General features: G+C 56.6%; 5 protein-coding genes across 8 annotated transcripts; 3 read left to right on the forward strand and 2 right to left on the reverse strand.

Annotated features, from left to right (window-relative positions):
* The first annotated feature begins 489 nt into the window (after window positions 1-489).
* On the forward strand, window positions 490-10,130 carry LOC147059847 (mitogen-activated protein kinase kinase kinase 11). Of its 2 annotated transcripts, XM_085937570.1 has the most exons (11): window positions 490-2,245; window positions 2,401-2,786; window positions 5,372-5,552; window positions 5,929-6,077; window positions 6,139-6,314; window positions 6,376-6,622; window positions 6,684-6,800; window positions 6,891-7,059; window positions 7,152-7,276; window positions 7,503-7,883; window positions 7,958-10,130. In XM_085937570.1, the coding sequence occupies exons 1-11, from the start codon at window positions 2,145-2,147 to the stop codon at window positions 8,605-8,607; spliced, it is 2,682 nt and encodes an 893-aa protein (XP_085793696.1). In that variant the 5' UTR covers window positions 490-2,144; the 3' UTR covers window positions 8,608-10,130. The 2 variants fall into 2 exon arrangements, with proteins under 2 accessions (XP_085793696.1, XP_085793687.1); XM_085937561.1 differs by having other exon boundaries at window positions 491-2,786.
* Window positions 10,131-10,800: 670 nt separating this feature from the next.
* LOC147059848 (FERM domain-containing protein 7-like) lies at window positions 10,801-14,449 on the forward strand. The gene is made up of 12 exons (XM_085905702.1): window positions 10,801-10,941; window positions 11,012-11,116; window positions 11,173-11,215; window positions 11,326-11,404; window positions 11,579-11,676; window positions 11,754-11,868; window positions 12,075-12,222; window positions 12,282-12,377; window positions 12,476-12,642; window positions 12,729-12,797; window positions 13,552-13,624; window positions 13,692-14,449. The coding sequence occupies exons 1-12, from the start codon at window positions 10,831-10,833 to the stop codon at window positions 14,418-14,420; spliced, it is 1,833 nt and encodes a 610-aa protein (XP_085761828.1). The 5' UTR covers window positions 10,801-10,830; the 3' UTR covers window positions 14,421-14,449.
* A 7-nt stretch (window positions 14,450-14,456) lies between these two features.
* LOC147059849 (serine/threonine-protein kinase 26-like) lies at window positions 14,457-18,607 on the reverse strand. 2 transcript variants are annotated; one of them, XM_085905704.1, is made up of 11 exons: window positions 18,289-18,607; window positions 17,358-17,426; window positions 16,772-16,933; window positions 16,617-16,673; window positions 16,407-16,515; window positions 16,160-16,317; window positions 15,866-16,051; window positions 15,559-15,704; window positions 15,344-15,455; window positions 15,142-15,260; window positions 14,457-14,909 (listed from the first exon to the last, which is right to left on the reverse strand). In XM_085905704.1, the coding sequence occupies exons 1-11, from the start codon at window positions 18,307-18,309 to the stop codon at window positions 14,894-14,896; spliced, it is 1,155 nt and encodes a 384-aa protein (XP_085761830.1). In that variant the 5' UTR covers window positions 18,310-18,607; the 3' UTR covers window positions 14,457-14,893. The 2 variants fall into 2 exon arrangements, with proteins under 2 accessions (XP_085761830.1, XP_085761829.1); XM_085905703.1 differs by having other exon boundaries at window positions 15,344-15,464; window positions 18,289-18,604.
* Window positions 18,608-19,348: 741 nt separating this feature from the next.
* tbc1d19 (TBC1 domain family, member 19) lies at window positions 19,349-24,217 on the reverse strand. Of its 2 annotated transcripts, XM_085906405.1 has the most exons (20): window positions 23,754-24,215; window positions 23,514-23,586; window positions 23,398-23,443; window positions 22,908-22,989; window positions 22,757-22,831; window positions 22,617-22,680; window positions 22,487-22,533; window positions 22,307-22,423; window positions 22,164-22,236; window positions 21,957-21,995; window positions 21,745-21,857; window positions 21,225-21,299; window positions 20,965-21,112; window positions 20,850-20,894; window positions 20,551-20,583; window positions 20,355-20,464; window positions 20,171-20,262; window positions 19,794-19,909; window positions 19,652-19,722; window positions 19,349-19,569 (listed from the first exon to the last, which is right to left on the reverse strand). In XM_085906405.1, the coding sequence occupies exons 1-20, from the start codon at window positions 23,847-23,849 to the stop codon at window positions 19,501-19,503; spliced, it is 1,584 nt and encodes a 527-aa protein (XP_085762531.1). In that variant the 5' UTR covers window positions 23,850-24,215; the 3' UTR covers window positions 19,349-19,500. The 2 variants fall into 2 exon arrangements, 1 of the variants encoding a protein (XP_085762531.1); XR_015065563.1 differs by lacking the exon at window positions 19,349-19,569 and having other exon boundaries at window positions 19,690-19,722; window positions 20,150-20,262; window positions 23,754-24,217.
* A 286-nt stretch (window positions 24,218-24,503) lies between these two features.
* On the forward strand, window positions 24,504-26,711 carry cckar (cholecystokinin A receptor). The gene is made up of 5 exons (XM_085902556.1): window positions 24,504-24,633; window positions 24,903-25,154; window positions 25,255-25,516; window positions 25,629-25,756; window positions 25,921-26,711. Exons 1-5 carry the CDS (start codon window positions 24,504-24,506, stop codon window positions 26,568-26,570), a joined length of 1,422 nt encoding a protein of 473 aa, XP_085758682.1. The 3' UTR covers window positions 26,571-26,711.
* Window positions 26,712-27,058: the final 347 nt, after the last annotated feature.

The following is a 27,058-nucleotide window of genomic DNA, read 5'->3' on the forward strand; positions in this document are numbered from 1 at the left end:
TTGGAAAGTGCCTTGACGTTGGCTTGTTATTTTGCTACCGCGGCGGACGCACTTTGATTTGCTGTTTCCATGGACGTGACGGAGAAAGGAAGCAGGGGAGGGCCAAGAGAGCAAGGGAACCGAAGCCACCGACCCGGCCGGCATGGGGCCTCTGTGAGGAAACGCGCAGTGGCAGTCGGCGGGGCCAAAAGGAACATTTGTCTTCACACGGGAAGCTGCAAGAAATTGCAAATCAAAACTGGCAAAATCAAGGGGAAATAATTGATAACAAGGGTCGGTCGGTCGCCTGTATACTGAGCATTGGTTGATGCAAATGTTAATGGAAATTTCTTATTTCCGTCATTGCTTGTGTCACCGGAATGGGATAGATGGAGAGAGAGAGAGAGGGATGGATGGATGGATGGATAAAAAAAGAAAAAAAAGCGAGATGATTTGCCATTTTAGGGGCAATGTGGTGAAATTGCATCATTTCAAAAACAACAACTTGATCGTTGCTTTTATATTTTTCTGAATCCTTTTGGTGACGTTTTTGTCTGCCAACAGTTTGAAAAGCCAACTGTTTGGATGTTTCGCTTTCATTTTGTGCTTTAGCAGTCGCAGGAAGTAACTTCCTGGCGGACTTCCGTTTGAGCGCTGTGTTTTATTTTGTGAGGCGGCGACGGAAGCGCGGCTTTCTTTTTAAGCTAGCCCAACTTGACGTACGTCTTGTCACCTGACTTCCGGTCGGGAAGAGTAGAGGAAAAGTTGTGACTCCCCCGCGCACGCACGCACGCACGCAAGCAAGGACGCACGCAAGTAAGCACGCACGCACCCTCTGTCTCCAGCACGGACGTAGATACAGTTGTTTCGAGGTCCGAGGACGAGGAAACGGAATCTAATAGCCCGCGTTCGATGGGAATATCGCTCTTTTCGACACGGGAAACTCCCTTCGTGTCCGTCGGAGTGACGCAAGGGAGCGGACTCGCCGCTCGAAACTGCTCGGGAACCAACACCGTGACGTCGACGACGACGACGAGAACCATGACCACTACTTTGGATAGCTAAGGGCCGGCTGGCTGTCGCTCGAAAAGAGTTGGCTCGCTCGTGTGTCTCCTGTGGCATCTCTCTTCCAAGTTTCGAACGCTTTGCTCGGAGTTTACGGAATGCGCAGTGGTGGTCAGTCACCCCCGAACCACTGGGCCGGGCCGGCTCGACTCAATGCTCCCTTTCCTGCTATTCTTCTCCGCACTCCTCTGCGCTTCCTGCTTGTGCTGGCCCACTCTACTTAATGGCTAAAAATACTTAAAAACAGAGCCGAGGGTCCGGTGGGGAAGCCCGGATGAGCCTTTGTCAGCTTCTCGTCGTTGGAATGCTTGAGTCGCAGCAGCGTTTGACTTGACTTCATGGCTGCAAAGGCAGTTGTTCGAATCCAGCCCGAAAGCCTCGAAGGAACTTTGCCAGCGTGTTGTCTTTGGCCGCCAATGGCGCTTTTGGACTCTAGCGAATGGCTCAAAAGTCTGGACGACAGAGTCCAGTCAGGAAGCCTCCCTCGCTGACCCTCAGTCGCGCTCCTCGCACTATTTTGGCCCGGTGAACCCGTGTTTTGTGCGTGTCACGGCGTTAAACTCCAATCCATTTGACCCGCAAGTCTTAAAATCCGGACAGACGCTTTTGGTCTCGGCGAGGTTTGGATGGCGGCGGCGAGCCGCTCGGTGCCCTCCGCGATGCTCTCGTGACGTTCGATTGAGCTGGAACCACGTGTGGACAAAGCGCATGACTCCAGAGCAAAGTCGGCAAGGACCCAAATTCCCACCGCCCCGACCTGCCCGAGCGAAGATGCCACCCGCCTTTGTTTCCCCTCCAGCGGAATCAGCCCCGCCGCCGTTCCTTCCTCGCCAACGTTCCACTCGTCCCCGATGACCCAGCGGGACGGAAGGGCAAGAGAGGAGCGAGGCGCCGTCCGCTACGCCGTTGGACGTGATTTTCAAAGCCTCGGTCGGGGTCCCGTCGGGTCAAAGCGAGCGTCGGAGGCTCCATGGAGCCGCTGAAGAACATATTCAGCCGAGGCCCGCTGTCCGCCTGGAAGAACTCTGAGCAATCGCAAAAAGGCAACTTCAGCAACCCCGTGTGGACGGCCTTATTTGACTACGAGGCGGCCTGCAAAGATGAGCTCACCCTACGGAAGGGCGACCTGGTGGAGGTCCTCTCCTTGGACGCTGAGATCTCCGGCGACGAGGGTTGGTGGGCGGGCAAGGTCAACAACAAGGTGGGCATCTTCCCCTCCAACTATGGCTCCTTCAAGCCCGGGGCATACGGGAAGCTTCCGGGCGGCGGCGCCACCGCCGTGGCGGCGGGCGAGCTGGGGCCCGCCGTGGCGGCGGGCGCCTCGGAACCCGCCGTGGTGAATTTCCGCGAACTCAGCCTCCAGGAGGTGATCGGGGTGGGCGGCTTTGGCAAGGTGTACCGCGGCACGTGGCGAGGCGCGCTGGTGGCGGTGAAGGCGGCGCGCCAGGACCCCGACGAGGACATCAGCGTGACGGCGCAGAACGTCCGGCAGGAGGCCCGTCTCTTCGCCATGCTCACCCACCCCAACATCATCGCCCTGAAAGGCGTTTGTCTGCAGGAGCCCAACCTCTGCCTCATTATGGAGTACGCCTCGGGCGGGCCCCTGAGCCGGGCTCTGGCGGGCCGCCGCATCCCGCCTCACGTCCTGGTGGACTGGGCCGTGCAGATTGCCCGCGGGATGCTCTACCTCCACAGCCAGGCCATCGTCCCCGTCATCCACCGGGACCTGAAATCCAACAACAGTAAGTAGGCCGACCCGTAGGCCGACACAATCCCTCTCTGTGCTGGGCGCCTGCCAGATCCTATCGGCTCCGTGCTTTTGATTTCCTATTTTTTTGTCCTCTGCTTGCGGGCCTGCCACGACACGTCTGTCGGGTGAGATCCTTGAGCAGGTCGTCGCGCGAGAAGCGCTCTCCAACCCAAGCCAAGCCAAGCCAAGAGAATTGACAGCGGCAAGCGTGCCCAGAGCGCCAGAAAAAAGCGTCCGGTCGTTCCCGTCCGGCCGTCCCCGTCCGGCCGTTCCCGTCCGTTCCCGTCCGGCCGTCCCCGTCCGGCCGTTCCCGTCCGGCCGTCTTTTGTCTCTTTGCGGCCTCTTGGACCTGAGCTTGACAGTCACGTGGCTTCTCGCCATCCAAAGTCCCATCCGGGTCGTGCTCTCGGGCATCTCGTGTCTTCCCCGAGCGAAAGGATCCGATCTTATTTTAAGCTGGACTTTGCTTAAATTGCAGGTTTCTTTCCACCGCTTTCCAAATGACATGTTATTTGCCTGAAAAAGGAGACTCGAGAAATGGACCAAAAGTACGTCCTCCTCCAGGAGGTGAGACAAACGACGGGCGCCGTGTCGCGCCGCCCCGCGCCGTACCGTGGCCACCCTTGGCTTGGCTTTTTTGAAAAGGTGGTGGAGGCGCGCCCGCCTGTGCCGACTCAGCGCGTTTCTGAGCACAAGACGAGAAGTCGAGTCGAATGCTGTGTTGCGAAACCTTCTTTGAAGCCCCAAATAGCTCATTGCTAAAAAAAAAAAAAATGGAAAAAGCCACGCTAAGCACTCACTGACCCCTTTTTTTTTTTTTTTTTTCTTTTTTTGTCAGTTGGATGCTGGCTCTGTTCTTTTGAACTTGTTCCGCGATTGGACAGGCATGAGCCTTGCCTCCGCCCGCATGTTTTCATTCAGCAGTTGCAAACATCCCCCGCGTGTGCACGTGCACGTGCACGTGCGTGAACGTTGAAGCCTGCCGACTTCCAGAACTGCGAGCGACCGTCGCTCTTTCCCTGGCAATTTCGGATTGTTACAAAAAATGGTGTTTCTCTGCCAAACACGATGCGTAGCAAAATATTCCTTTGTAATTTGACGTTTTTTTTGCTCATTGATCACGAGCAGGAAAAAAATAGGAGCCTTTTGTTTGCGGGCCTCGGCGGCCATCTCACCTTTGACTTCCTCCTACTGATCTTCCTTCCTTCCGTAGCGCTTCCTTTTTTTTGGGGGGGGGGGGCATTATGCGAGGAGGAGCTGGTGCCGGCGTGCCAGCGGCCTTCTGCTTCTTCAGATGTGGCAAAGGAGGGACTTTCCGCTGTTTGCTGTCTCCAGCAAAGCTCGTGTTTGGGCTCACAGACTTGTCAATAAGTAACCAAGCTTGGCTCCAATCATTAATAGGAGCCTTCCTCACCATATGCTTCAATATATGGTCAGGAAATGACACTCGCACATGCTGTCATGGTGTCTTATTTCAAGCTATCGGGTACTCGTGCCGTCGCTGGAAACGCTCCATCCAAATGTAATGAAATGAAATCGGATGATGGGTGTGGCGCTTGGGAATCACGGCAAAGTTTCGAGACTTTGGCGCCGGCAGGCCCGAGTCGGGCAAAGGTTGCCGGTCTGTCCGTCCGTCTGAGCGAGCGAGCGTCTGTCAGCCCGTGGACAAAGCTGCCGTTCTTCCCGGGGGGAGCCCCGCCCCCGCCCTGCCGGAATGCGCCGCTCGCCTACGGGGTGGTTAAATGCCCGTCTTAGCGTTTTAGCCATGATGTCAGGTGCCGAGTACTCTGTGTGGTCCGTGCTGACGTTGTGCAAAAACCATTTGACCCAGTTCCTGCCTTTCCAGATCTTTGGAACATCAATGTAGTGTAAATGAGTTTGGGTCCTTCAAAAGTATTGGGACAGAGCACCTTTTGTCTGAGACGTTACGAAATGTGGCGGGCGGCCAAAGGCTTAGTCCCTTTATTTTGGGGTTGCATTTGGTCTCAGCTGACTGTCCTGGCTCTCAAACTTGTCTCGTTGCATGATGATTGCCACAGACATTTTTTTCCAATTCATTTAGCTATTTTACGTAACGGCCTATTGTTTGGCCAAACGTGTGGGACTGAGTCAGGTGCCGTGCCGTGCCGTGATGGCCTCAAGCTAGGGAGGTGCTCCTTTCAGTCTCTGCGACAACTAAAAAGGTTTTCAGGCGGAGAGAAGACGCCATATTGATAGGAGCGGCGCCCTGTCGGCTTTGCGCTCCACTTCCTCCGTTGCGGCGGCGATGACGCCACGCTTCCCTTCTTCATAATCGCACTCTTGTAAAATTGGGAGAATGTCATCACCAGGGCCTGCGGAAATCTGCGTCGGTCAACCGCAAAGCCATGTGTACGTGGCTTCCTCACTTTTCATTTTTGATGAAGCGTCCATCCGTACTCTGCCACGCTCGCAATGTCCACCATTTTTGAATGGGCCCAAACGGTTCAGCCCGTCCATCCGGCGGGGCACGATTGATTGTTCTTGACGAGCAATTTGCTGATCTTCGCAGTTCTCGCGCGCTCGCTCGCTCGTGGCTAACGCCTGCTCTCTGCGCAGTCCTTCTGGCTCAGCCCATCGAGAACGAACGCATGGAGGCCCTGACGCTCAAGATCACCGACTTTGGCCTGGCCAGGGAGTGGCACAAGACCACCAAGATGAGCACGGCGGGCACCTACGCCTGGATGGCCCCCGAGGTCATCAAGTCCTCCACTTTCTCCAAAGGCAGCGACGTCTGGAGGTGGGATTTCTCTGCGGCCTCCATCCGCCGGTTTAGCTAACAGCGCGTGGCGCTCGCCGCCGACTCGCAAGTTCTCGTTAAAGCGCAAAATAAGAAGGCTTGTAGTTTGGGCCCGGAGTTGAGTTCCATCTCCTGCGTGCGGCGTGAGATCCAAGTTTTGATGGCTGCCACTGGATCCAGTTGCCGTGAAAAAGCAAAGTAGTAACGTCAGCAATTGAATGCGGCTCAATGTCATTTCTCCTCTTGGGCAAATGCGCGATGACGGGTTGTCCCGTCCGAGCACAATGAGGAGGCCTGGCTCGGCCCGGCCCGGCCCGGCCTGGCCGCAGTGGAGTGAGCTGCGCCTCCCGTCGCGCCTGTGCTTGCTCGCTTGCAGTTACGGCGTCCTGCTGTGGGAGCTGCTGACGGGAGAGGCGCCCTACAAAGGCATCGACGGGCTGGCGGTGGCGTACGGCGTGGCCGTCAACAAGCTGACGCTGCCCATCCCTTCCACCTGTCCCCAACCCTTCGCTCAGCTCATGGCAGGTACGCAACGTCGCCGTTGGTGGCCCTCCCAGCTCCAGCGGCTTGGATTTTTGTCCGGCAGAGTGCTGGGACCAGGACCCCCACCGCAGGCCCAACTTTGGCTCCATCCTGGCTCAGCTGACGGCGCTGGAGCAGCAGGTGAAGGAGGAGATGCCGCAGGACTCCTTCCACTCCCTGCAAGAGGACTGGAAGCTGGAGATCCAGGACATGTTTGACGAGCTACGCGCCAAGGAAAAGGTAGGCCGGACTTGGCGTGCGTATGAACCGTCGGACGCTTTTGTCACCCACCGTTTTTCAGGAGCTGCGCTGTCGCGAGGAGGAGCTGAAGCGGGCGGCGCTGGAGCAGAAGTCCCACGAGGAGTTCCTGCGCCAGCGCGAGCAGCAGCTGGCCCAGTGGGAACAGGAAGTGTTTGAGCGCGAGCTCAGCCTCCTCATCCTGCACCTCAACCAGAACCAGGAGAAGCCCAACGTCAAGAAGCGCAAGGGCACCTTCAAGAAGCACAAGCTCAAGAGCAAGAATGGCGAAAAGATCAGCATGCCCCAAGGTAGCTAGCTTCTTGCGATTCCAGCATTATGCGCAAGTGGACTCATGCCCCACCTTTTCAGATTTCATCCACAAGATCACGGTGCAGGCGTCGCCCGGCCTGGAGAAGAGACGCAACTCGCCCGATTTGGGCTCGGCCTCCTCGCCCTCCTTCGGCCCGCGTTTCCGGGCCATCCAGCGTGAGTGGATTGGACTTGTGTCCTTCCTTGCTTCCTTCCTTGCTTCCTTCCTTGCTTTCCATTTGTTATGACGCTCACTTCTGCCCGTAGTCAGTCCCGGCGACGGCGGCGGCGGCGGCGGAGGCAGGGCGTTTGGTCTTAGCCCGGCGTGGCCCCTGGAGGTCCCGTCCCCTAAGCAGGCCAACGGAGAGCTCAAGTCCCAGAGCCCCAAAAGTCCCAAGAGCCCCAAAGTCCTGCGCCTGAGTCCTCAGGAGAGCAGGTACGTGGCCCGAGTTACCGCGGCGACAGTGGCGGGCGGGCGGGCGGGCGGGCGGGCGGCTTTTGCTCAGGCCTTGCTGTTTGCTCTCACAGTTTGTCCATGAGAGCCAAGCTGTTGGTGTCCCAGCGCGACCACAATGGAGAAGACGACGCAGATGACTTTGAGGAGTACACAGCCTCGGCGGCGAAGGCGGCGGCGCCGGCCCCGCCTCACGACGGTAACCGTGCCTCGCTTGCCTTTGATTTGATTTAGAAATTGCGTGATCCTTTCACTTATTTGGAAATGATTTGCTCAGACAACAATGGCAGATCCATTCTTTTTCCTTTTTTTTGTGCGCATGCAGCACCAAGTACAGCCGGCTCACATCTAAAGCCAAAGAGACACGTTTGAAATATCCAAAGCTATCACAGAAGACCAAATGAAAAGACTAACGTTTTTGGCAGGCTCCTGGCTGAAGCCCGACACCTGGCGGCTTCAGCAAGGCGACTCGGCCGGCGAAGAAGGAGGCTCTTCTCTCAAGAGCGGCCGCCGTGCTCTGCTGGCCAGCGGCGCTCTCTTGGCTTCTGTGGGCTTAGGTCGATGCCTGGACGTCTCCCCGAAAGTGCCTCCTCGAACTCAGCCCCCATCCCTGGAGGAGCGCGCCGCCAAGCCGCCCCGCTTCGTGGACGACCTCATCACCTTCGCCGGCGCCGAGCCCGTTTGCCGGCCGCTTTTGGATCCGGCCGAGCCCCCGGGGGAACCCGAGCCCGGCTCCCCCGACGTCGCTTCGGACCGTACGGGCGACAGGAGGAGGTCCGGTCCGGGCCTGCGAAGCTCCCGGCTCGGTGCGTAAAAAAAACAAAATCAAATGTGCCGGCACATTTACGGCCGCTTGAAAGTTTGCCTTCGTTCTTTGCAGTTCTGGACTTGCCCCTGTGCCAAGACACGCCGGACGCCGAGGAACAACCTGCCGCCGCCGCCGCCGCCGCGGCCGGCTCACTGGGCCTGGACGCTGCCCTTTGGAGCCCCAAATCCTGCTGCCGCCTGGAGGTCAGCGTCATCCCCCGCCCTCGCCCCTCCCCCATCCGGCCCCGCATCGACGCGTGGAGCTTCGTCTCGGCGGGCGCCGGCCGTAACTGGAGCCGGCCGGACGGCGTCCCGGCGGGGTTCCGCCCCTCCCCGACTAACCCCTTCGGCAACTGCGACCCCTTCCCTTCGCCCGCCTGCGATCCCTTCGCTCTCAGGGCCGACCCGCCGGGAGCCTGGGACAAAGCGTCGCCCTTTGACCCCTTCCCGCCGGGCGCCTGGGACAAAGCGTCGCCCTTTGACCCCTTCTCGCCGCCTTTCGCCACCTCGCGTTCGGCGCCGTGCTCCGCCAGCGGCTCGCCCACGCTGCCGTCGTTCCGCGCGGCGCCGCTCGACCCGCCCGACTCGTCGCTCATCGACTTGGGCTGGGCGGCGTGCGGGGGGAAGACCCCGGACGCAACCAAAGAGAGAGTCCGTCCCCGAAGGACTCTGGGGCTCAAACCCTTCAAGTCGCCGACGCAACTCCGAGACGACCGCTTCTGAAGTCTGGCCTTCCTTTTTGCCCGGTTCGCTCCCCTGAACGCTCAAAACGCTAACGTCTCGTTTTGATGTTAGCGTATTTCAAGATTTCCTTTTTTGTTTTTGACCCCTTTGAACTTCAGTAGGGCCTTTTCTTTTTTCCCCAACCAGAAGCATTGGGAGGCCCGTTTTGAAGAATGAAATCCTGTTCTTTGCAGCCTATTGTTTGCGGGATATGAAATCTTAAAACGGGCCACTCGACTGAAAATGACATTTGTCCCGGCCGAAGCTGAACTGCCGAGGGTCTCGACCCGAGCGAGACCTGGCCGGCAAATATCATTTTCAGCCGCTGGTCAGTGGCAAAACGGATTGGAAACGGCTCCACTTTGCTGCTGCAACACAATATTGACCAGAGTGCCTGTGCCTGCCGTCTTTTCAGCCAGCGCAGGGGGCAGTATTCTGCTCCAGAACATTTGACTTCTCCTATCAGGCTCAGAACCAAAGTGACTGACTGACTGACTGACTGACTGACTGACTGACTGACTGACTGACTGACTGAGTGTTTTATTTGAAAATGTGCCGTGCCTAAGGCTTCCTTGTCATTCCCGTGGACGCCTTCCTTGGCTCTGGCAAAGAGGGCAACGTCTCGGCGGGCCGCAGGTGAGGGACTCTTTTTGCCATTCCCGCTTTGTGTGCGGACGGAGCGCCTTGCTTTCGCCACGTTCTGGTTGCAGTCAGGGACGGCCCGATTTGCGCACCACCCCCGCCAGCCGGCGGGAAGGAGATAACGTACGTCTCGCTCGCATTCTAGCACAACGGCGGCGATTCAAAACGCCAAAGAGCGCCCCTGTGACAATACGGGGCATTATTTGCCGCCATTCCGACCCGCTTCCGTGTCAAACGCGAGTCCAAATTCCGGGCTGTGGGTCACGTGACCCGTGCGTTTGTGACTATCCGGCAGTCCGCCCCGCCCAAACGATGGACTTTAGCTGGAACGGACACATTTGCGTGTCTGCGTCTGGGGGGGGCTTCTTTCCAAATGGCTTGGGCGCTCGGTCACACACTGGATAAAAAAAAATGTTGTGGGAGAGACAGCAGGAGCATGAAAACAAAGTTCCACTGGACTATTTGAACACGTTTGTACGGGTGCTCTGCATCTTCACCATGACAATCTCTCCAATCATTTTTTTTTCAACCTGATTTGCGACTCTTCCTGTTCTGCTACCGTGTACCTCGTTGGAGCGTTTTGAGCGTCTCTACGCCTGTGCCGTCGGGATATGTGAAACGCTTTGTGACGGCTGCTGTCCAAAACAAATCGAATTGGATTGGATTGTCCTCATCTCTTGTTTAGCCTTTGGTTGTGTGTCGTTTGCAGGATCATGTAAATGAATGTTTTTTTCTTGTCCCCTCCATCAGAGAACTTGAGAAATGTGGCCCTCCCGCGGGGCATCTCGTGTCAGGAGGGCTCTTTCTCGACACACTGTGTGAACGAACGTGTTCTTTTTATTTCTTGACAATTGAGATGGGAGGGATTTTAACCTGTGGGGGGGGGAAAAAAAGACAACCAAATAAATGTAACTTTTGAACAGTTGAGTATTAGCTTTGATTTAAATAGATGACAGTGAGTGAGGAGCATTGACTCAAAAGAGAGTAAGGGGGGGGGCTACTACAATGAATCAGCTTCTGGGGGATGGGGCTTGCAAAAGGGTGAGAACCCTAACCTGAGGCGTGACTAAGAAGGTCATGGTGTATTCTTCTCAGTTGTCCATCCACGGGCCCCTCTTAGCTTAGCCTTGTGCACAGCGACGGTCGGCTTGCATGCATGGCACGGAAGCCTCCGTGCATTGCTTAATTGGCTTAAATATTATTCGCGCCTTTTTATTTATTTATTTATTTATTTATTTTGTTGTTGCTTCTTCGGTAACTGGTCTGGCCTGAGCACGAAAATTCAAATGACAAAACTCACGGATTCACTCGCGCGCGCACACGAATAGGCGCTGGAGGCTACGGGATGCTTTTGCACTACTAGCCTACTTTCCTCAAAGACGGTGAAAGCGTCCAGCGCCAGCCACCGTGAAAGCTCTATTATGAGCCAGGAGAGACACACGCGCGCACATTCGGATGCTGTGCGTGCGTGCGTGCGTGCCTGCGTGGAATGAAAAGACGCAATAAGTCGCCAACACTGACGGACGGACGGACGGACGGAGGGAGCTGATTTCTTTCTCCGCTCAATCTGTGTGTCACGAGATGGACGAGCGGCCGGCGCGCTCATGGACAGGGCGCAAAGTCTGCAAGGAGAGCAAATTGAGACTGCGCGTGCTTTTCCTGGATGACAGCGAACGCACCTTCGAGGTGGAGGTGAGTTATTTGATTTGTGTGTGTGACGAGCGCCACTTGACGCGTTGAATGCGTCGCTCCCATTTGCTAGGCCAACATTTTGGGCTGCCACTTCTTCAACAAAGTGTGTGCTCACCTGACGCTGTTGGAGAAAGAATACTTCGGACTGGAGTACCGTCACCAGGGCGGCAACTACGTGAGTCGCTCTCATCATCACTGATGGATTTGGACTCATTCGGGCTTCTTTGGCAGGTTTGGCTGGAGCTGCTCAAGCCGCTAGCAAAGCAGATTAAAGGTAAGCGTTGATGGATTCACAACAAATTGTGGACATTCAAAGTCCATTTGGGAGAGTGTCATCCAAAGCAAAACAAGTGGGATTGATTTTTTTTTTTTTTTTTTTGGAAGACACCCCCGATCTGCTCTTCAGGTTCATGGTTAAGTTCTTCACTCCGGACCCCAGCCAACTACAAAGAGGCCTCACTCGGTACGGCGTCGTTCGTTTCTCATCTCATTTCATCTCATCACATCTGGTCACATCACGTCTCGTCTCGTCTCGTCTCGTCTCGTCTCGTCTCGCCTCCTCTCCTCTCATTGCATCACGTGATCACATGGCAGGTCTACGTTCTGTCACAGATGCCGTTATGTTGCGCGCCTCCAGGTACCTTTTCGCCCTCCAGGTCAAGCAGGACCTGAGCAACGGCAGTCTGACCTGCAATGACAACAGCGCCGCCCTGCTGGTCTCCCACATACTGCAGTGTGAGGACCAAACAAACACGGAATTGATTCATTGTCGTCCACTCCTAGTTTTACCAGCCGACAGTGTCTCCTTGCAGCAGAACTCGGGGACTACGACGAGGAGCTGGACTGTCAACACCTACAGATGAAGCGCTACCTCCCCAACCAGGAGTACCTGGACCACAAGATCCTCGGCTTCCACAAGAAACTCAGGTACAATGAATCCCAGTCGGCCTTCCCATTGAAAAGCTTGATAGTTGCCTATAGATGCCACAAGATGGCAGCAAAGCACAATTTTCCATCCGTTCGCTTGGTTGGGGGCACCCAGATGGCCCCGAATAGCAGCACGGAGCTCGTATTTATTTCTTCGGATTGTTGTGTTGGTTTGCTTTGCTTTGGTTTGGTTTGGGCCCCGGCAGAGGCTTGTCCCCGGCCGAGTCGGACGTCCACCTGCTGGAGTTGGCCAGGAAGCTGGACATGTACGGTATCCGGCCGCAGTCGGCCAGCGACGGCGAGGGCGCACGCATCAATCTGGCCGTCACGCACTCGGGCGTGCTGGTCTTTCAGGTAGCCAGCCAGCTTGGCCGCTCTGCCAGCAGACGCTGACTTTGCACGCCTTTGCTCAGGGAAACGCCAAGATCAACGCCTTCAGCTGGGCCAAGATTCGCAAACTGAGCTTCAAGCGCAAACATTTCCTCATCAAGCTGCATGCCACTCTTGGGGTCAGAGTCCGAGGCTTTTCTTTGTTTGCGTTGACTTTTGGGGGCTCACCTTAAGCTGGCCGTGCGCTGCGCTGCGCTGCGCTGTCCCGCCCACGCAGCCGTCCCGCAAGGACACGCTGGAGTTCTGCATGGCCACTCGGGACGTGTGCAAGGCCTTCTGGAAAAGGTGCGTGGAATACCACGCCTTCTTCCGGCTGGCCGAGGAGCCCGGGGAGGCCCGCAGGAGCGCGCCGCTGTCCACCAAAGGCTCTGGCTTCCGATACAGGTGACCACGTCTTTCTTCCTTCGCACGTTTTCTTCTTTGCGTACTCCGAGGAGGCTGGCTGACCTTTGCTTTTGGAACGTGGACAGCGGACGCACACAGAAGCAGCTGCTTGAATGTTTGGGATCCAGCCAGAAGAAGCCTCGGCGATCGGCCAGGTGGGTTCCGTGAAATCCCCGGGCGGTGCCACTGAGCGATTGGCAAAGCCGATCAGAGCCAGTGTTTTGACACGTGTGCCGGCATTCGTCAGCAGTCACGCAAACGGAGAGGGGGGGGGGGGGGGGCGCACGCTCGGAAATAGTCAGCCAGGGAGTAAACTCGGTGTCAAACCGCCACTGCTTGCGCCGAGTCCGGATGTTGCAAAACTGGTTTTAAAGTAGGATTTCAAATTCGGCTAAGATTTTCTAATGAGTGCTTTAGGCTTTCAAATGAGACCTTTTCATTCCACTTAACGATTCCAAGTAGGCTTTTGCGCTCAAGTTGAATTTGGCTTTGGCAGTGTTGGAAAAGTTCTTTTACGACACAAACTAGTTCCGAGTTTTAAAATGAACTTGTTCAGTAGCTAAATTGAAATTAGGGTTATCGTTCCAAAGATGAAAAGCCAATCCAAAAATGTTGCTCTATTTATCTCAAATTGTGTATAGTAAGACTTTTTTTTTTGTCAAAACAATGACTGTGTTTTGAGTTTGATTACAGTTTCCAATTGGGGTTTCATTTCAAATTGTCCACCCCCCCCCCCAAAAAAAAACAGTTAAAAGTTGTTTTTACCCTACCTTCAAGTTGAGCTTGAAGAAAAGGGTTGTCTTCTTGTTTTGAAATGCAGGAAAGACATTTGCTCCATTTGGCCGGCCGACTTGAAATGCTTTCAAATTTGGTTTTTGTTTTTTCAACTCAAGCTATTCTTCCACGCAGCACTCAGCGCCAGACACAATCGGACTCCCGCCAGTGCCGATCTTCCCCCGATCTCCTGGCCGCCTCCCAACAGGTGACCTCCACCCCATCCATTTCCATTCCATTTGCTCCTTTCATGGCTTTGCGCCGTTGTCGCCCAGCAGTACGAGGAGGCCTTTGCCCGGCCCACTGGCTCCTCAGAGCTCAAGCGGCCCTACGCCCCGAGGTGTCGGAGCCTGGCCCGGGTCACGCCCCTCTCGCCGCAGGCGGACGAGCGAGCGCGAATATCGGCCGCCATCGGACGGCGCCGGCCCGTCCCGCAGGTGGCGCAGCAGCTGGTTCTACTCTACCCCCACACTCCCGCCTACCAGTACCACCCGGTGCTCCCCACGTTCCCCCAGCCGTATTTCTCCTCCGACTGCGCCGTCTCGCTGGAGTGCTTGCCGCAGCCGAGGAGGCGGGACGGCCGACGGCGGCCGTCTTTGTACCCGCCGGTCGGCACGGAGGCGGGACATTACAGCGACGACTGCAACTTCCTCCCGGGGTTGCCTCGCCGACGGCAAGCGGACGGCGAGTCTCGCCTGCCGTCGTGCGAATTGCGTCCCCTGGGCTACTATCCCCACTTGACGCGACCAAGCAGGCCCACGTACCTGCCGCTCAACGCCGCCTCCCCTCTGCCTGGAGGCCCCGCGCGGAGCCGCAGTGATTCCGAGCCCCGAATTGGGTGGCCGTGCTACGGAAGGCCCGGCGGCGGCGGCGGCGGCGGCGGCCCGGCCCGGATGACCTTCTCTTCCAACAGCGGAGCGGCCCGGATGAGCTTCTCTTCCGGCAGCCTCCAGCTGGACGAGACAAAAGAGGAGAGGAAAGGCGCCACCGAGGTCACGCTCTAGCCCAGAATCGTGCGGAACAAAGCGGGACAAACGACATTTGGAATGCATCTTAAATATTTATTCATAAAACTCTACATCCCGCTAAAGACGAACATTTTTTTGGGTTCCCTCTGAGTAAACATCCCTTATGATATATTGCAATAAGATAGCCAAGTTGCAGATTGTCTTTGGTGAGTAAAACTGGAGAAGCGAGCGACGGCTTCTTACTGAGCACGACAAAACATCAGAACCACAAGAATCATTTTGGCATGTCATCTTGCAAATATCTACAAAAGGTAAAGCGGCGCTGCTGGATGACAGACAACCAGCGCAAAAGACCACCAGCAGTGGTGAAGGTGCAGAGACGTTGCACAGCACATCTCCAAATTGCAAGCTTGGGCGGCGGCGGCGGCGCTTTGACACGCGGCGGCGGCGCTTTGACACGCGGCGGCGGCGCTTTGACACGCATCGCCGCGTCCTCTTTCCGCCTGTCCTCAGTTGCCGTTGAACCTGAGCACAGCGGGACCACACCGAGATGAAAGCGGAACGAACACACGGCAAACTTGCAGAACGTCACAATCGCAGTTCTATTTCACAGCCGCTAGATGGTGCCGCTACACGCTCTCGTCGTATCTTAGGCGACTTTGTTTTACTGGGAGCTAGCTCGGTGAGGAGATGACAATCTCGTCCCGGTGTCAGTCACGATGAAGATGGGGCTTCGAAAGACAAGAAAATGGCCTACCTGGCAATGATGTGCGTCACCATCTGGTCCGCGATGCCCGGGCAGACGTCCTCGGCCGATCGGACGTTACGTTCCAGCTCCTCGATGGCCGACGGCTTTTCCTTGTGCCGCTGCTTCAACTGCGGAAAGGAGAACGAGCGCAAAGCGCGCTGGCACCTTGTCGTGAGCGACCACGGGCGGGCGCAGCTACGAGCGGACCCACCTCTGAGAAGACGGGCGAGATGACGGCGGCGAGACCGGAGGGCCGTTGGTCCGTCTTGCGCTTGCGCACTGTGGTGAAGCTCCACTTGGGGGGCTCTCCGTCCTTCCTGTCGCTGGACTCGCTGGAGGCAGCCCGGCCCGGGCCAGGCCAGGTGAGGCCAGACCGGTCAGACCAGGGAGGCGGCTGGAAGCTTTCGGCTCTACTGTGCGACTTACCCGTCGTCCGAGTCGTCGGGGCTGCTGTCGCTGTGGCCCTGCTCCCGCCACCTTCGGTACCTGTCGATCAACTCGCTGAGGTAGGACGTCTTCTTGCAGTGTTTGACGATGAACTTGTGCTTGAGCAGCTCCTTGGCGGTGGGACGCTGAACAACGAGGAGACAACGCCGTGAGCCCGGCCGGCCGGCGCGGCTCTTGTCGCCGTCCAATTGAGATATCAAACCGACGGACGCAATTGCGATGTTCCCAGGAAGGCCGAGTCAAACGTCGAGGCAATAAAAGCAAAAAGAACAAAACGGCGCCTTACGAAGCCGGGGTCCTTGTTGAGGCAGGCCTCGGTGAACTCTTTGAAGCTCTTGGAGAAGTCGCCCGTCAGCGTCGGCGGCGGCGACTTGGGGATGAGGAAGAGCACCCTCATTGGGTGCATTTCCGAATTGGGCGGCTCCCCCTTGGCCAGCTCGATGGCGGTGATGCCCAGCGACCAAATGTCCGCCTGGCGGCACGGGTCGGAGCAGTCAGGGCCGGACGGACGCCGAGCGGGAGCCCGGACGCCGAGCGGGAGCCCGGACGCGAGCGACGACGCCTGCGGCAATAATCTGACCTTGAAGTCGTACGCAGACTGCTGGATGACCTCCGGCGCCATCCAGAAGGGCGTCCCCACAAAGGTGTCCCGCTTGATTTGCGTGTCCGTCAGCTGACCGGCCACCCCGAAGTCGGCCAGCTTCACCTGGCCGTGCTCCGACAAAAGGACGTTGGCGGCTAGTAGGGAGGGGGGCACAGCTCCACGTTACAAGGCCAAATCCATCCGTCCGTCCGTCCGTCCCTGTTTTTGGGCTCCGACAGCCCACCTTTGATGTCTCTGTGGATTTTATTCTCCGAGTGAAGGTAGTCCAGCCCCTTCAGGATCTCCTTCAGCATGGTGGCGATCTGCGACTCATCGAAGGGACCCGCGTGGAGCTGCGTTTGGAAGACGAGACTTTTTTTTTGTCCATTTCACATTCCAGAGTCAAAACTTTTGGGAACCATTTCCTCAGACGGAAGACAGGAGGGAGGCTCACCAAGTCGAGCGCAGAGCCTCCGCCCAGGTACTCCATGATGATCCACAGTTTGCTGCCCTGAAAGACAGGCAGCGGGCCATCAGCGGGCCATCAGCGGGCCATCAGCGGGCCATCAGCGGGCCCAGCCAGCGCCGCCGCCGAGTCTTCCGTCTCACTTTGAGGTAGGAGCCGTAGTACTTGGTGATGTAAGGGCTGTCGCACTGGCTCAGCACGGTGATCTCCTGCTGGATGTCCTCGATTTCGTCCTCTGCCTCCTCCAGGTCGATGATCTTGATGGCCACCACGCTGAGCGAGCGGTTGTCGATGCCTTTGAACACCTGGCGGGCGGAGAGACGCCGCAAAGCGCTTGGAGCTCGACAACATCCGATCCGGGTTCCCAAATGAAGCGTGGAACAAATCGATTCTTTCTCATCCGCTTCAAACGCAGCTGATGACTTTTACGAAGGAACGCAACTCAAAGTGATTTGAAAACCATTGTGCCAATTCATTCGCCAATAAAATGTTCGAAACGTCCATCATTTGACGGAGTAAGAAATAAACGGCTTGTTTTGGAATGCAAGGCGTCAGATTTAGATAGGAATTGAAACGGATTGAGCGCCGATGGAGCGCCGATGGAGCGCCGATGGAGCGCCGATGGAGCGCCGATTGTCGAGGAAATAAAAAACGCGCTTTATTTCAAAGAACCGGACTTTCCGAACGGACCTCCCAAATGAACATTCGTCAGCCGGCCAAGAAACTCACCTCTCCAAAGGATCCTTTGCCAATGCGCTCCAGCTTGGTGAACAACGCCTCTGGATCGATCTGAGAACTCTGAGGGAGAAAAGGAATCCCGTCACAACGCAGGCGTTGATCTCAACCTCCAATTTGAGCAATTTTTCCTTGAGCGCATTGAAGGAAAAGGCGGGCGCATGCATGTGTCCCTTCCTTCCTTCCTTCCTTCCTTCCTTCCTTACGCCGCGCGCACGACGGCTGTCAAATCATTTTTCAGTCGTCACCAATTATGAGCGTTGCAACCATCCATTCGGACACGCAACTACTGCAAGCAAGTTGGGCAGAAGGCGGCGCGCTAAACCTTCGACGGACCACAAAGAAGCCCGAGCGAGCGAGCCAGCGTGGAGCTGTCAATCATTCCCACGCCTCCCAAAACAAAATGTAATCATTCAGACCACTGCAACGAGCACACCCAGGCAGGCGGGCAGTGCCAGGCAGGTTACACAGGTCGGGAGCCTCCCCACAGACAGACAGACAGACAGACAGCCAATGACAACTAGAAATACGAGTCATTTAACTATTAAGTGCAATCATTGAAGATGACTGGAAAATGAATGATATGTACGCTCGTTTGTGTGAAAGTGCAAAACGAAGACTTCCATTGCACATTCCAAGACATCTGTTAACATATTGAGATCATTCACAGTTTGTTAACAAACATCCAGCGGCCACGCAAGTAGCCGCCGCAAAGAGGCAGCGCAACGCCGCGCCGCAACGCTCCGTGTTTTGTTGCTCGACGTGCGGAAGTCGTTCGACTCTCGAGTGTGGCAAGTCCGATTTCAAAAGTGGCTCTCGCGCAGTGCCACCTCGCCTTGCCTCGCCTCACCTCACCTCGCCTCGCCTCTTGATAAACCGGTTCAGTTGGCTTTTGAAAGGCCGGTCCAGCTCCGTGCTTCCTTACCTGCATGCCAGGAACCTCCATGGTGACTTTAGTTGAAGCGAGAGTGAACGGCGCCTTTCCTCCCTCCCTCCTTTCCTCCCTCCTTTCCTCCCTCTCCCCCGCTCGCTCTCTCTACTTGCTCCTGGTCACTTTTGCCCTTGAACGCTCGACGCGGGGCAAAACAAAAACTCCCGCCACGTCCAGCCGATGGAAAAAGTGCCAGCACACGCGACCGACCGAGAAAGTCGAGAGCGAGCGAGCGAGCGAGCGAGCGAGCTGTGTGTGAGTCGAGAGAAAGTTCAGCAAACTCGCCAGGACAGACAGACAGACAGACAAACAGACGCTTGTTGCTCCGTGGGCGGGCGGGCGGAAGGAAGGAAGGAAGGAGGAGGTGTCAACAACAAAAAGCAGCACTTTTTCCACCTTGGAATATTAAAAGAAAGTTCAAAAGAAATTTGCTCGCTCTCGAGGCGCATTCTGCACGGCGGCCTACAAAAACCTACATTTGTATTTTACAACTATTTTAGTCACCTTTTTTATTGTGTCCGTTTTTCCGTCACACACGTCAACCGGAAGCGAAAAAAGCTTATTGGCGTGTCTTGCCGAACGTTTCAACCAGTGGCTTTCTACTGCCATCTGGTGGACGCGGGGTGGAATCCCGCCACCACCGTCAGCTTTGCCTGATTTTGAAAGCTCTCTCTCGCTCGTTACCTACCCGGGCCGACTTGGCAATGGGTCCCATTTTTAGAGTCTTTGGGCCGACCGGGGTTTGAACCCACTACCTCCCAGTCTCAGGGCGGACACTTGTCTAATCTAGTACAATTAAAGAAACTGATTTAATAATAAACAATTAAATAAAGAAAATGTCAATCCTGCGGCCCGCGGGCTGCAACCGGCCCCCCAAGGTTAATATTTGGAATAAGATGCAATTCATAGATGATCCGCTAGGGGGGGAAGCACACTGTTTTGAGCAGAGTAGAAGACAACGTTGTTTTGATCAGAGAAGAACAGCAGTCTCAGTCCGTCACTCAGAACGTTCTCAAACTTCTTGACACCAAAACAAGGAAAGACATGATATTTTGCTACGGTATCATTTTAATGGTCCGGCCCGCTTGACATCTACCGAGGCCCTAAGTGGCCCAGTGTGAAATGAACAAATGAAGCGTCACCCACATTGACAATGTCATTGCAGTAAGTCGGCAAATTCACAGACCGTCCGGCAAAAGCTCGTCGCTAGATGGTGAAGAGGAAGCTCTGGATGAGCGGCATGACTCGGAGGGTGGAGAGGTCGGCGAGAACGGCCTGGGGCGGAACACGCGGCAACGTCATTGGCGCGCATATTTGCTTCTTCAAAATGGATCTCCAGGGAACGCACGAGCTGTACCTCGGCCGAAGCCAGAGACGTCACTTCCATCAGGTTCTCGGCCCGAAAGGCGAAGACGGCGGCCGCCAGGACTAGTGAACCAGCGGCTGGGATGAGAGCGGCGTCGAGAAAGCGGGCGGCAAACGGCGGCGACGTAGCTTACCCGCCACCAGCTCCAGGGAGTCGTAGCCCAGGATTCGGTCCCAAAGGAAAAGCAGCTGGTCGGTGCAAAGATAACCCGAGAAAGCTCGAAGCAGCCACTTAAAAGCGATGCGTAACCTAGCCGCAAAAAAAAACAAAACCAACAACATCAACAAAATCGGGCTCAAGCCCAACGTGCTGCTATTATCGTGAGAGCATCAGCCACAAGGTGGCAGCACGAGATCAGCGTGCTGTTTGATCGGTAGAACAATGAATTGACCGGGCGGGCTCTAGTCAATTTCATTTTCTTTTTTCTTTTCCGTGAACCTGGCTCACTCGTGGCTTTTCTAAAGGCAAATCCCAACCCGGGCGGCTTACCTTGCTCGACGGACAACTTACGGCTGAGCTCCGATCCGTCGCAGGTGGCGGAAGAGTCGCGGCAAGTGCGTCTGAAGGAGCCGCTCCAAAAGCAGACACAGCGACACGATACCCTGCCGGACGGATGGACGCAGACACCAGGGAGGCCAATAAGGCGTGGCGCCGGCTGCGGCGGCTGCGAGGGCTTCCGGAGCCGCCTTCTTACCGAGCGCGCCGAGGACACAGAGTGTAGGCGGAAAAAGTAGCGAGTGTACATCTCCCTGAAGACGCTGTACAGCTCCGACGGCTCCTTGTACAGGAAGCACAGCGGGGCCACTGGAACAGGCGTGGGCGGCAGGCTTGCTTGCTTGCTTGCTTTCGGGAGCGGCCCAAAAGTGCACGCCGGCGGCCCTTTCACTTACCATACATTGAGAAGCCGTGGAAGGGAATCACGCCTGTTGCAAAAAAAAAAAACACAAAAAAAAGCTGTCCGTTCCTTAAAATGGAAAAAACTGTAGATTTTGTTGGGGGGGGGGAACAATCGAGCAATAAAGGCTCTCTACATACTGGACGAAGAAACCAAATGCGGCCCAATCGCGTCAATGTTTTACCAAACGATGACCGACTCATCCGGACTTAATAAATGGCGGCGTGAAAATCAAGCTTGAACCCGCAGCCGCTTCCCTGCGAGCGGAGACGCATGCTCAAGATGGAGGCTCACCGTTGGGAGGATAGACCACGGCGTAGGCCTCGTCCCCTTCTTTGCCTGCCAGACAGACAGACAGACAGACAGACGTAGAGGGCAACTTTGGAGCTTCCAGGCAGGCGCTGCTCACCTCGGATGTAGGATTTGGCCGGCGTGGCGCTGTTGTACTTGAAGTGCTCCAAGACGCCGGCGTCCCGGGAGAAACACAACAAGACCTGGTAGAGGAAGTCTTCAAAGACAAAGTAGTAGTCGTCGTTACTGGCCGTCAGCTTGACATCCTGCAAAGAGGAGGCGAGGCGAGGCGAGGTGAGGCGAGGCGAGGCGCCCGGCCGCACGTTACCCAGAAGCTGAGCGAACCGGATCGGGCCGAGTCGGGCCCGGGCGCCTTACCTTCCGGATCAGGTGGTCCACCAGCAGGTCGTGTTGGAGGACTCCCGCCTTGAGCTGCTCAAAATGCATGGCGTCCTAAAAAAGAGGGAGGAATACCAAACAGGATCGAAAGCAGGCTTGTAAGCATCGCTCGAGAAAGGAAGAGCAAGCGAGCGAGCGAGCGAGCGGGGACGGTGAGCACGTGTCGACGAGGGTAAACGTGTCGCCCTCGCGAGCTGATGGATGGGGACAGCGGAAGCGCGCACGCAAAAGCCAGCGGCACGGACGGCGGAAGTCGGGCTGGCTCGCTGGCTCGCTGGCCCGCTGGCCCGCTGGCTGCCAAACAAGAATCTCATCTGTTGGCTTGGGATGAAGCGGCCGAGACACGCTCCAGACAGCCATCTGGCACTTTTATGGCCCGCTTGATGTCAGAGGCGGGAGTCTGGATCTTCTCTTTGGACAGCCGGAACCAGGATCGCCCAACGCGTTTTGGGCTCATCCGCTTCAAGACAAACACGGCGGCGGCGCACAGCCTTCCAACCTGCGGCCGGTCCACGGAATTGAGGATGAGGGCCCAGAGGTCGGCCCGCAGGCCGGTGGGGCAGCCTCGACGGCTGTACTGCTGCGCCGCCGCGCTGTCCTGCCCGCCCAGCACTGCGGCGGCACAAGATGGAGGACCATGAGGATGCGGCCGGGCCACAGGTGAGCCAATGGCGCCGGCTACGGGCCGGCAGGCGGCCCGCGCTCCCCTACCCTTCTTTCCCGTCTCCACGTAATCCCTCTCAAAGAAATCTGCAAAGCCATACAGAGGTGAAGGAGGCAGAAATGAGAAGAGGGTCCACGCCTCGACTCTTCCGACGTACGACCCCGGCGACGTCAAGCTTCTGTCGCCGACCGAGCGACGTTGGTCGGTGCTTGGATAAAGGTGACGGGGGGGGGGGGGGGGGGTGAGGCGCCTACCCGGATTGATGTGCGCATCGTCGTCGATGCCCAGCTGGCCGGCCGCCAGGTTTAGCTCGGCGTAGGCTACTCTCTGAAAGAACAGAAAGGCACCGGTCAAAGGTCAAGACAGAGCGGCCGGGCGGGCGGCCGGGCGGTCCTACCAGCTGCTGGATGTCCTGGACGTCCAGGGGCACCTGGATCAGGCCCCAGTGGCTCCTGGTGCCCGCCTCCTCACCGTCGCCGCACTTGTGGTTGGGGCTGCGCAAGGCCACCACCACCTGCGCCACCCACGCAAGGCCATCAAGCGCAGCCCGCGACCGCCGCCGCCGCCGCGCACTCACCTCCAGGAAGTCTTTAGCGGCGTAGACGGGCCTGAAACCGCTCAAATCTGCAAGGCACCGCGGTGTCCCAACATTAGCCAGACACACAATGAAAGAACAAAGTCAGCACATTCCCGTTGGCGAGAAATACCCGCTTCGTCCGTGCCCATCTCGTTCCATTTGCTGCTCAGCTCCCGCTGCTCGGCCGCCGTCCTCTGCGGCACAAACGATCACGGTTTATCGCTTAGCTTAGCGTAGTTTAGCGCAGCTTGGCCGATTGTGGATTTTTACCATCCGGGCCAGAGGCGCTCCCAGCTCTGTGCTCATGCCGTTCAGGCTTTTCAGGATGCGGCGCTCCCAGCCGGCCTGTGACACACACACAAAGCTTCCAAGAGACTGAGCAGACAGACACGGCGGCGGCGGCGGCGGCTCAGAAGCTGACCTGGGCCTTGCGCATGTAGGCCAAGGGCTCCTTGACGTGCTCCGGGGGCGCCGCCGCCGGCAGACTCGAGGCCAGCCGCTCACTGGAATCAAACAAAGGCACCTGCCCGCCATCACCCTTTTCTTCTCAAAGGGACGGCTCATCCCAAGTGAGGAGGAGCCACTCGCTCCAGCGTCCTCATCGGGGCGACAGCTGAGGACGCTCGCTTAGCTATGGCTTAGCTGATAAGGTTTATCGGATGGATGTAAAGCCAAAAGGTCGGGGGATTCTTTTCATCCTCGCAAAGTCTTAATGTACTCGTATCCAAATGAGCAAGAAAGAAAAGGTGGGCAAAACTTTGACGCTTGCATTGGAGCTTTGGTTCAACTTTATTTCAATGGCCCTTAATCACAAAAACGCGTGTCAAAGAAGAAACGAAGGATTACCACAAAGCTATTCTTGGAAATGTCCTTTTTGGGAAAGTGCAGCAGTAGTCCCTGTTTTGACTTACACTTGTAATTCTCGATACACTGCATTCTGGAGTTTTTTTTCCCAGCCTGTAAACAGCACAACAACGTCAATGCAAAGCTCATAAAGAAAGCCCCAAAACTTGCAGAAATGTCGCACCTGAAGTTGTGAGGAAACTCCGCAGGTCGTCCTTCAGAGAGTCCAGACGGATCTCGGGTTGATGTAAACACTCCTGCGAAAGGAAAGGAAAGGAAAGGAAAGCAAAGGAAAGGAAAGGAAAGGAAAGGAAAGGAAAGGAATGAAGATGCCGGTTGTAGGACGTTTCTTGGTGTTGGGGTTCGCTTGCTTGAGTGTTGGGGGTAGGTGTATATAGCCTGCTGCTAATGCTAGCATACTCACTCGAGCTTCTCGCTCCATCTGAGCGTGCAAATGGCTTCCCTTCAGGCGTTGGACGAGCTGAACAATAGTTAGTGACAACTCGGCGCCTTCGTCCATGTTTCCTTGACGGAGCCAAGTCGCGTCAAATAGACGTTGAATCCGCAATGACAGAGCCGAACCGAGCCGAGCCGAGCCGAGCCGAGCCGAGCCGAGGCTGCTACGGCAAAACTGCTTGGACAATCTGTCGACAATATCGCGAGCGAGGTTGCTGGGCAACGCGCTCCACAAGCCAAACAACTTGTCACTTATTTGGTTCTATTTGAGCGTGTTTTCTCAAAGGTTTCTTATTCTGAATTTATTTTGTAATTTTTCTCAAATGTCAAATGAAAGGAAGGAAAGGCTCTACTAAATGTCACTGTATAAATTCGGAATAGGATGAAAACAAAAGAGAAAACATACTGTGGTCCCACTCTGAAACGAGTGGCAATGCACGGGCGTGTGACGTCACAAATCCCAAACGACGCCACCGGGGGGTGTGGGTGGGTGTGTGTGTGTGTGTGTGTGTGTGGGGGGGGGGGCAACCGCGATGAAAGCGCTTCCAAAGCGGCCAGTTGAAGCCACAAGACACACCAGAGCAAGAGCAAGAGCAAGAGCGAGAGCAAGAGCAAGAGCAGAGTAGAGTCAGTCCGGAGCGCAAAGTAGTGCATCGTACATCGATCGCTGCGTGTTTTTGTCTCTCTGTCTCTCTTTTCGTCCTCTTCTTCTCCTACCATGGCCGCCTTCGCCGTGCACGAAATGCTCAACTCCACGGAAATGAGCGCGCTTTTGTGCAAATGGGGCGTCAGCAACTTTTCGGACTGTGAGCCTTGGAGAGTCGCAGCAGCGGACGTCGGCGTGAAAGGTATCGACTGACTATTCATTCGCCTTCTAACTATTCAACTTGGAATAAACGCATCCTGCGCGTAATTGCGCATTGCGCACGCTGGTGCAGCTTGGTGAGGAAAAGACGACTTGTCGGTCAAGTGCAAGCGGTCTGAGAATATAAAGTCAATTTGGCTCACGATTGATCAAGGGCCATTTTGTGAGCGGAGCGGAAGCTGCTCTCCCCCCCTTGTCCCCGTCGGAGTATTTTCCTTGACTTGTCTTGTCTCGTCCTGTCCGTCGCTGTAGATTTGGGCGACGGCGTGCGGGTCTTTCTGTACTGCGTCATCTTCCTGATCGGAGTGGCGGGCAACAGCCTCATCATCGCGGTTCTCTCTCGGAACCGGCGGATGCGCACCGTCACCAACCTGTTCCTGCTCTCCCTGGCCGTGAGCGACCTGATGGTCTCCCTGGTCTGCATCCCTTTCACTCTCATCCCCAACCTCATGCGGACCTTCATCTTCAGCGACGGCACGTGCAAGATGGTCATGTACTTTATGGGTATGGCGCTGGTGCTGGCAACCGCCCGCCGTCTATCCGCCCGCCCGCCCGCCGGCCGTCTATCCGCCAACTTGAATGTTTTCTGCTCTTCTTCACGCAGCCGTCTCCGTGAGCGTTTCCACCTACAACCTGGTGGCCATCGCGCTGGAACGCTACAGCGCCATCTGCAGACCGCTGAGCTCCAGGACGTGGCAGACCAAATCGCACGCCATGAAAGTCATCGGTGCCACCTGGCTGACGTCCCTGTCGCTTATGGTGCCCTACATCTACTCCAGCTCCCTGATGGCCTTTAATCGGCGCGACAACACCGACGGCTTCATGTGCCGCATGACGTGGAAGAACCAAAAGCTGCTGGCATATTGGTGCGCTGAAAACAAGGCGCGTGGGTGGGCGGAAGGAGCTCCAAGGGCGGGCGGGCGGGCGGGCGTTGTGGACACCGAGCGACCGACTCACTCCATTTGCTTCTAAACCCAGGTACCTGTCCTTGTTGCTGCTGCTCTTCTTGCTGCCCGGCGCCGTGATGCTGACTGCCTACGGACTCATCTCGCTGGAGCTCTACAAGGGGCTCAGGATCGAGTCGTCCGACGGGACACGCGCCAGAGGTGAGGTGAGGTCAGGTGAGGTCAGCTGAGGTGAGGCGAGGCGAGGCCAGCCCGCCGCTAAGCCCCGACCGAGCCCTTTGCGACGGGAAAGCGCTTGAGTCCCTCGCAAGCGTTTTGCCCACTGTCAAACGACAACAACATCATCATCATCATCCTCTTTGCAGACAGAGCGACCAGCTTGGGCAGCAGCCTTCCAGCCAGCAACGGCGACGGCTGCTACCTTCATCTGGGGCCGCCGGAGCGCCGCACCGGCAATACGGCCAACCTGCTGGCCAAGAAGCGAGTGGTCCGCATGCTCCTGGTCATCGTCTGCCTGTTCTTTGTGTGCTGGACCCCCATCTTCGTGGTCAACGCGTGGAAAGCTTTTGACCATCAGGTGGTCTCCCGTCTGACGGGCGCGCCCATCTCTTTCATCCACCTCCTGTCGTACACGTCCACGTGCGTCAACCCCGTCGTCTACTGCTTCATGAACAAGCGCTTCCGCCAGGGAGCGGCGAGCACCTTCTCGTCCTTGCGGCTCAAGGCGCGCGCCACCGTTCACTTTTGGACCAAATGCCACCAGGCACCCGAGCCCAGGCGCCAGCAAAGGCGCCAGGAGGAGCGGCGGGCCGAGGACCGACGGAGGTTGGGGCGGCACGCCGAGCAACTCGTGGCGGAGAACGTGCGGGAGGCCCCCCGGCCCACCCCCGAGGAGCAGCTCCCCGACGCCGGGGAGATGGGCGAAACCTTCCTTGAGCTCTACGTCCATCAGTACCCCGGAGGCGCGGCGGCTGGCTCTGCCTCCAGCGTCACCCCGCCGCCGGAAGTGCTCTGAAGGGGATTTCAGTCATCACACAACTGTTTTAGGGAGCGTGACCAGGGTTGCTTTATTTGGGAACTCTGGACTATGGGACATTAAGGCCGGAGGGTCGCGCAACACCCGGCTTTCAAAGCTCCGCAGAAGCCGCAACATTCTCTCTTCCTTATAGGTCCTGCTCGTTTTCAAGGTTGACCTTCTTCACGCGTGCACCTGATGCAGCGAATGATCCAGGTCGTTAACAAGCTGCTGCGGAGCTCGCTGATGAGCCAGTCGATCATTGGAATCGGGGTCGGGGGTCACGTTGCCAAAGAGGGAGCCCACATATGTATGTTCACTTGAAATGCAAAGGCCAAAAGCAAACGCGGTGAAGAAAGTGCAACGTGACAAAGGACGAGCGAGCGGGCGAGCGAGCGTGGGATGGGTGGGGAACAGCAACACCTGCGCTTTGGGTTCTCAGAACTTGCGCCAGCCCAATCTGAAAACAAACAGCAGTGAGAATGAGG

The sequence above is a fragment of the Syngnathus leptorhynchus genome, chromosome 2 (assembly GCF_054491065.1).
Source record: "Syngnathus leptorhynchus isolate UIUO chromosome 2, UIUO_Slep, whole genome shotgun sequence".
Taxonomy (NCBI): domain Eukaryota; kingdom Metazoa; phylum Chordata; class Actinopteri; order Syngnathiformes; family Syngnathidae; genus Syngnathus; species Syngnathus leptorhynchus.

Bases quoted from the DNA above. Each gene is read 5' to 3' on its own strand.
- LOC147059847 (XM_085937561.1), top strand. From the start codon at position 2,015: ATGGAGCCGCTGAAGAACATATTCAGCCGAGGCCCGCTGTCCGCCTGG. The intron at 6,623-6,683 runs GTAGCTAGCTTC...CCACCTTTTCAG, and splicing joins AAAGATCAGCATGCCCCAAG to ATTTCATCCACAAGATCACG. The intron at 7,060-7,151 runs GTACGTGGCCCG...TTGCTCTCACAG, and splicing joins CTGAGTCCTCAGGAGAGCAG to TTTGTCCATGAGAGCCAAGC.
- LOC147059848 (XM_085905702.1), top strand. From the start codon at position 10,831: ATGGACGAGCGGCCGGCGCGCTCATGGACAGGGCGCAAAGTCTGCAAG. The intron at 11,216-11,325 runs GTAAGCGTTGAT...TTTTTTTGGAAG, and splicing joins GCTAGCAAAGCAGATTAAAG to ACACCCCCGATCTGCTCTTC. The intron at 11,677-11,753 runs GTGAGGACCAAA...GTCTCCTTGCAG, and splicing joins GGTCTCCCACATACTGCAGT to CAGAACTCGGGGACTACGAC.
- LOC147059849 (XM_085905703.1), bottom strand. From the start codon at position 18,309: ATGGAGGTTCCTGGCATGCAG. The intron at 17,427-18,288 runs GTAAGGAAGCAC...TTTCTCCCTCAG, and splicing joins TGGAGGTTCCTGGCATGCAG to AGTTCTCAGATCGATCCAGA. The intron at 16,052-16,159 runs GTCAGATTATTG...CCGTGCCGCCAG, and splicing joins AGTCTGCGTACGACTTCAAG to GCGGACATTTGGTCGCTGGG.
- tbc1d19 (XM_085906405.1), bottom strand. From the start codon at position 23,849: ATGGACGAAGGCGCCGAGTTGTCACTAACTATTGTTCAGCTCGTCCAA. The intron at 20,895-20,964 runs GTGAGCAGCGCC...TCTGTCTGGCAG, and splicing joins GGCCAAATCCTACATCCGAG to GCAAAGAAGGGGACGAGGCC. The intron at 20,263-20,354 runs GTAAGAAGGCGG...TCCGTCCGGCAG, and splicing joins CTGTGTCCTCGGCGCGCTCG to GGTATCGTGTCGCTGTGTCT.
- cckar (XM_085902556.1), top strand. From the start codon at position 24,504: ATGGCCGCCTTCGCCGTGCACGAAATGCTCAACTCCACGGAAATGAGC. The intron at 24,634-24,902 runs GTATCGACTGAC...CCGTCGCTGTAG, and splicing joins AGCGGACGTCGGCGTGAAAG to ATTTGGGCGACGGCGTGCGG. The intron at 25,757-25,920 runs GTGAGGTGAGGT...TCCTCTTTGCAG, and splicing joins CGACGGGACACGCGCCAGAG to ACAGAGCGACCAGCTTGGGC.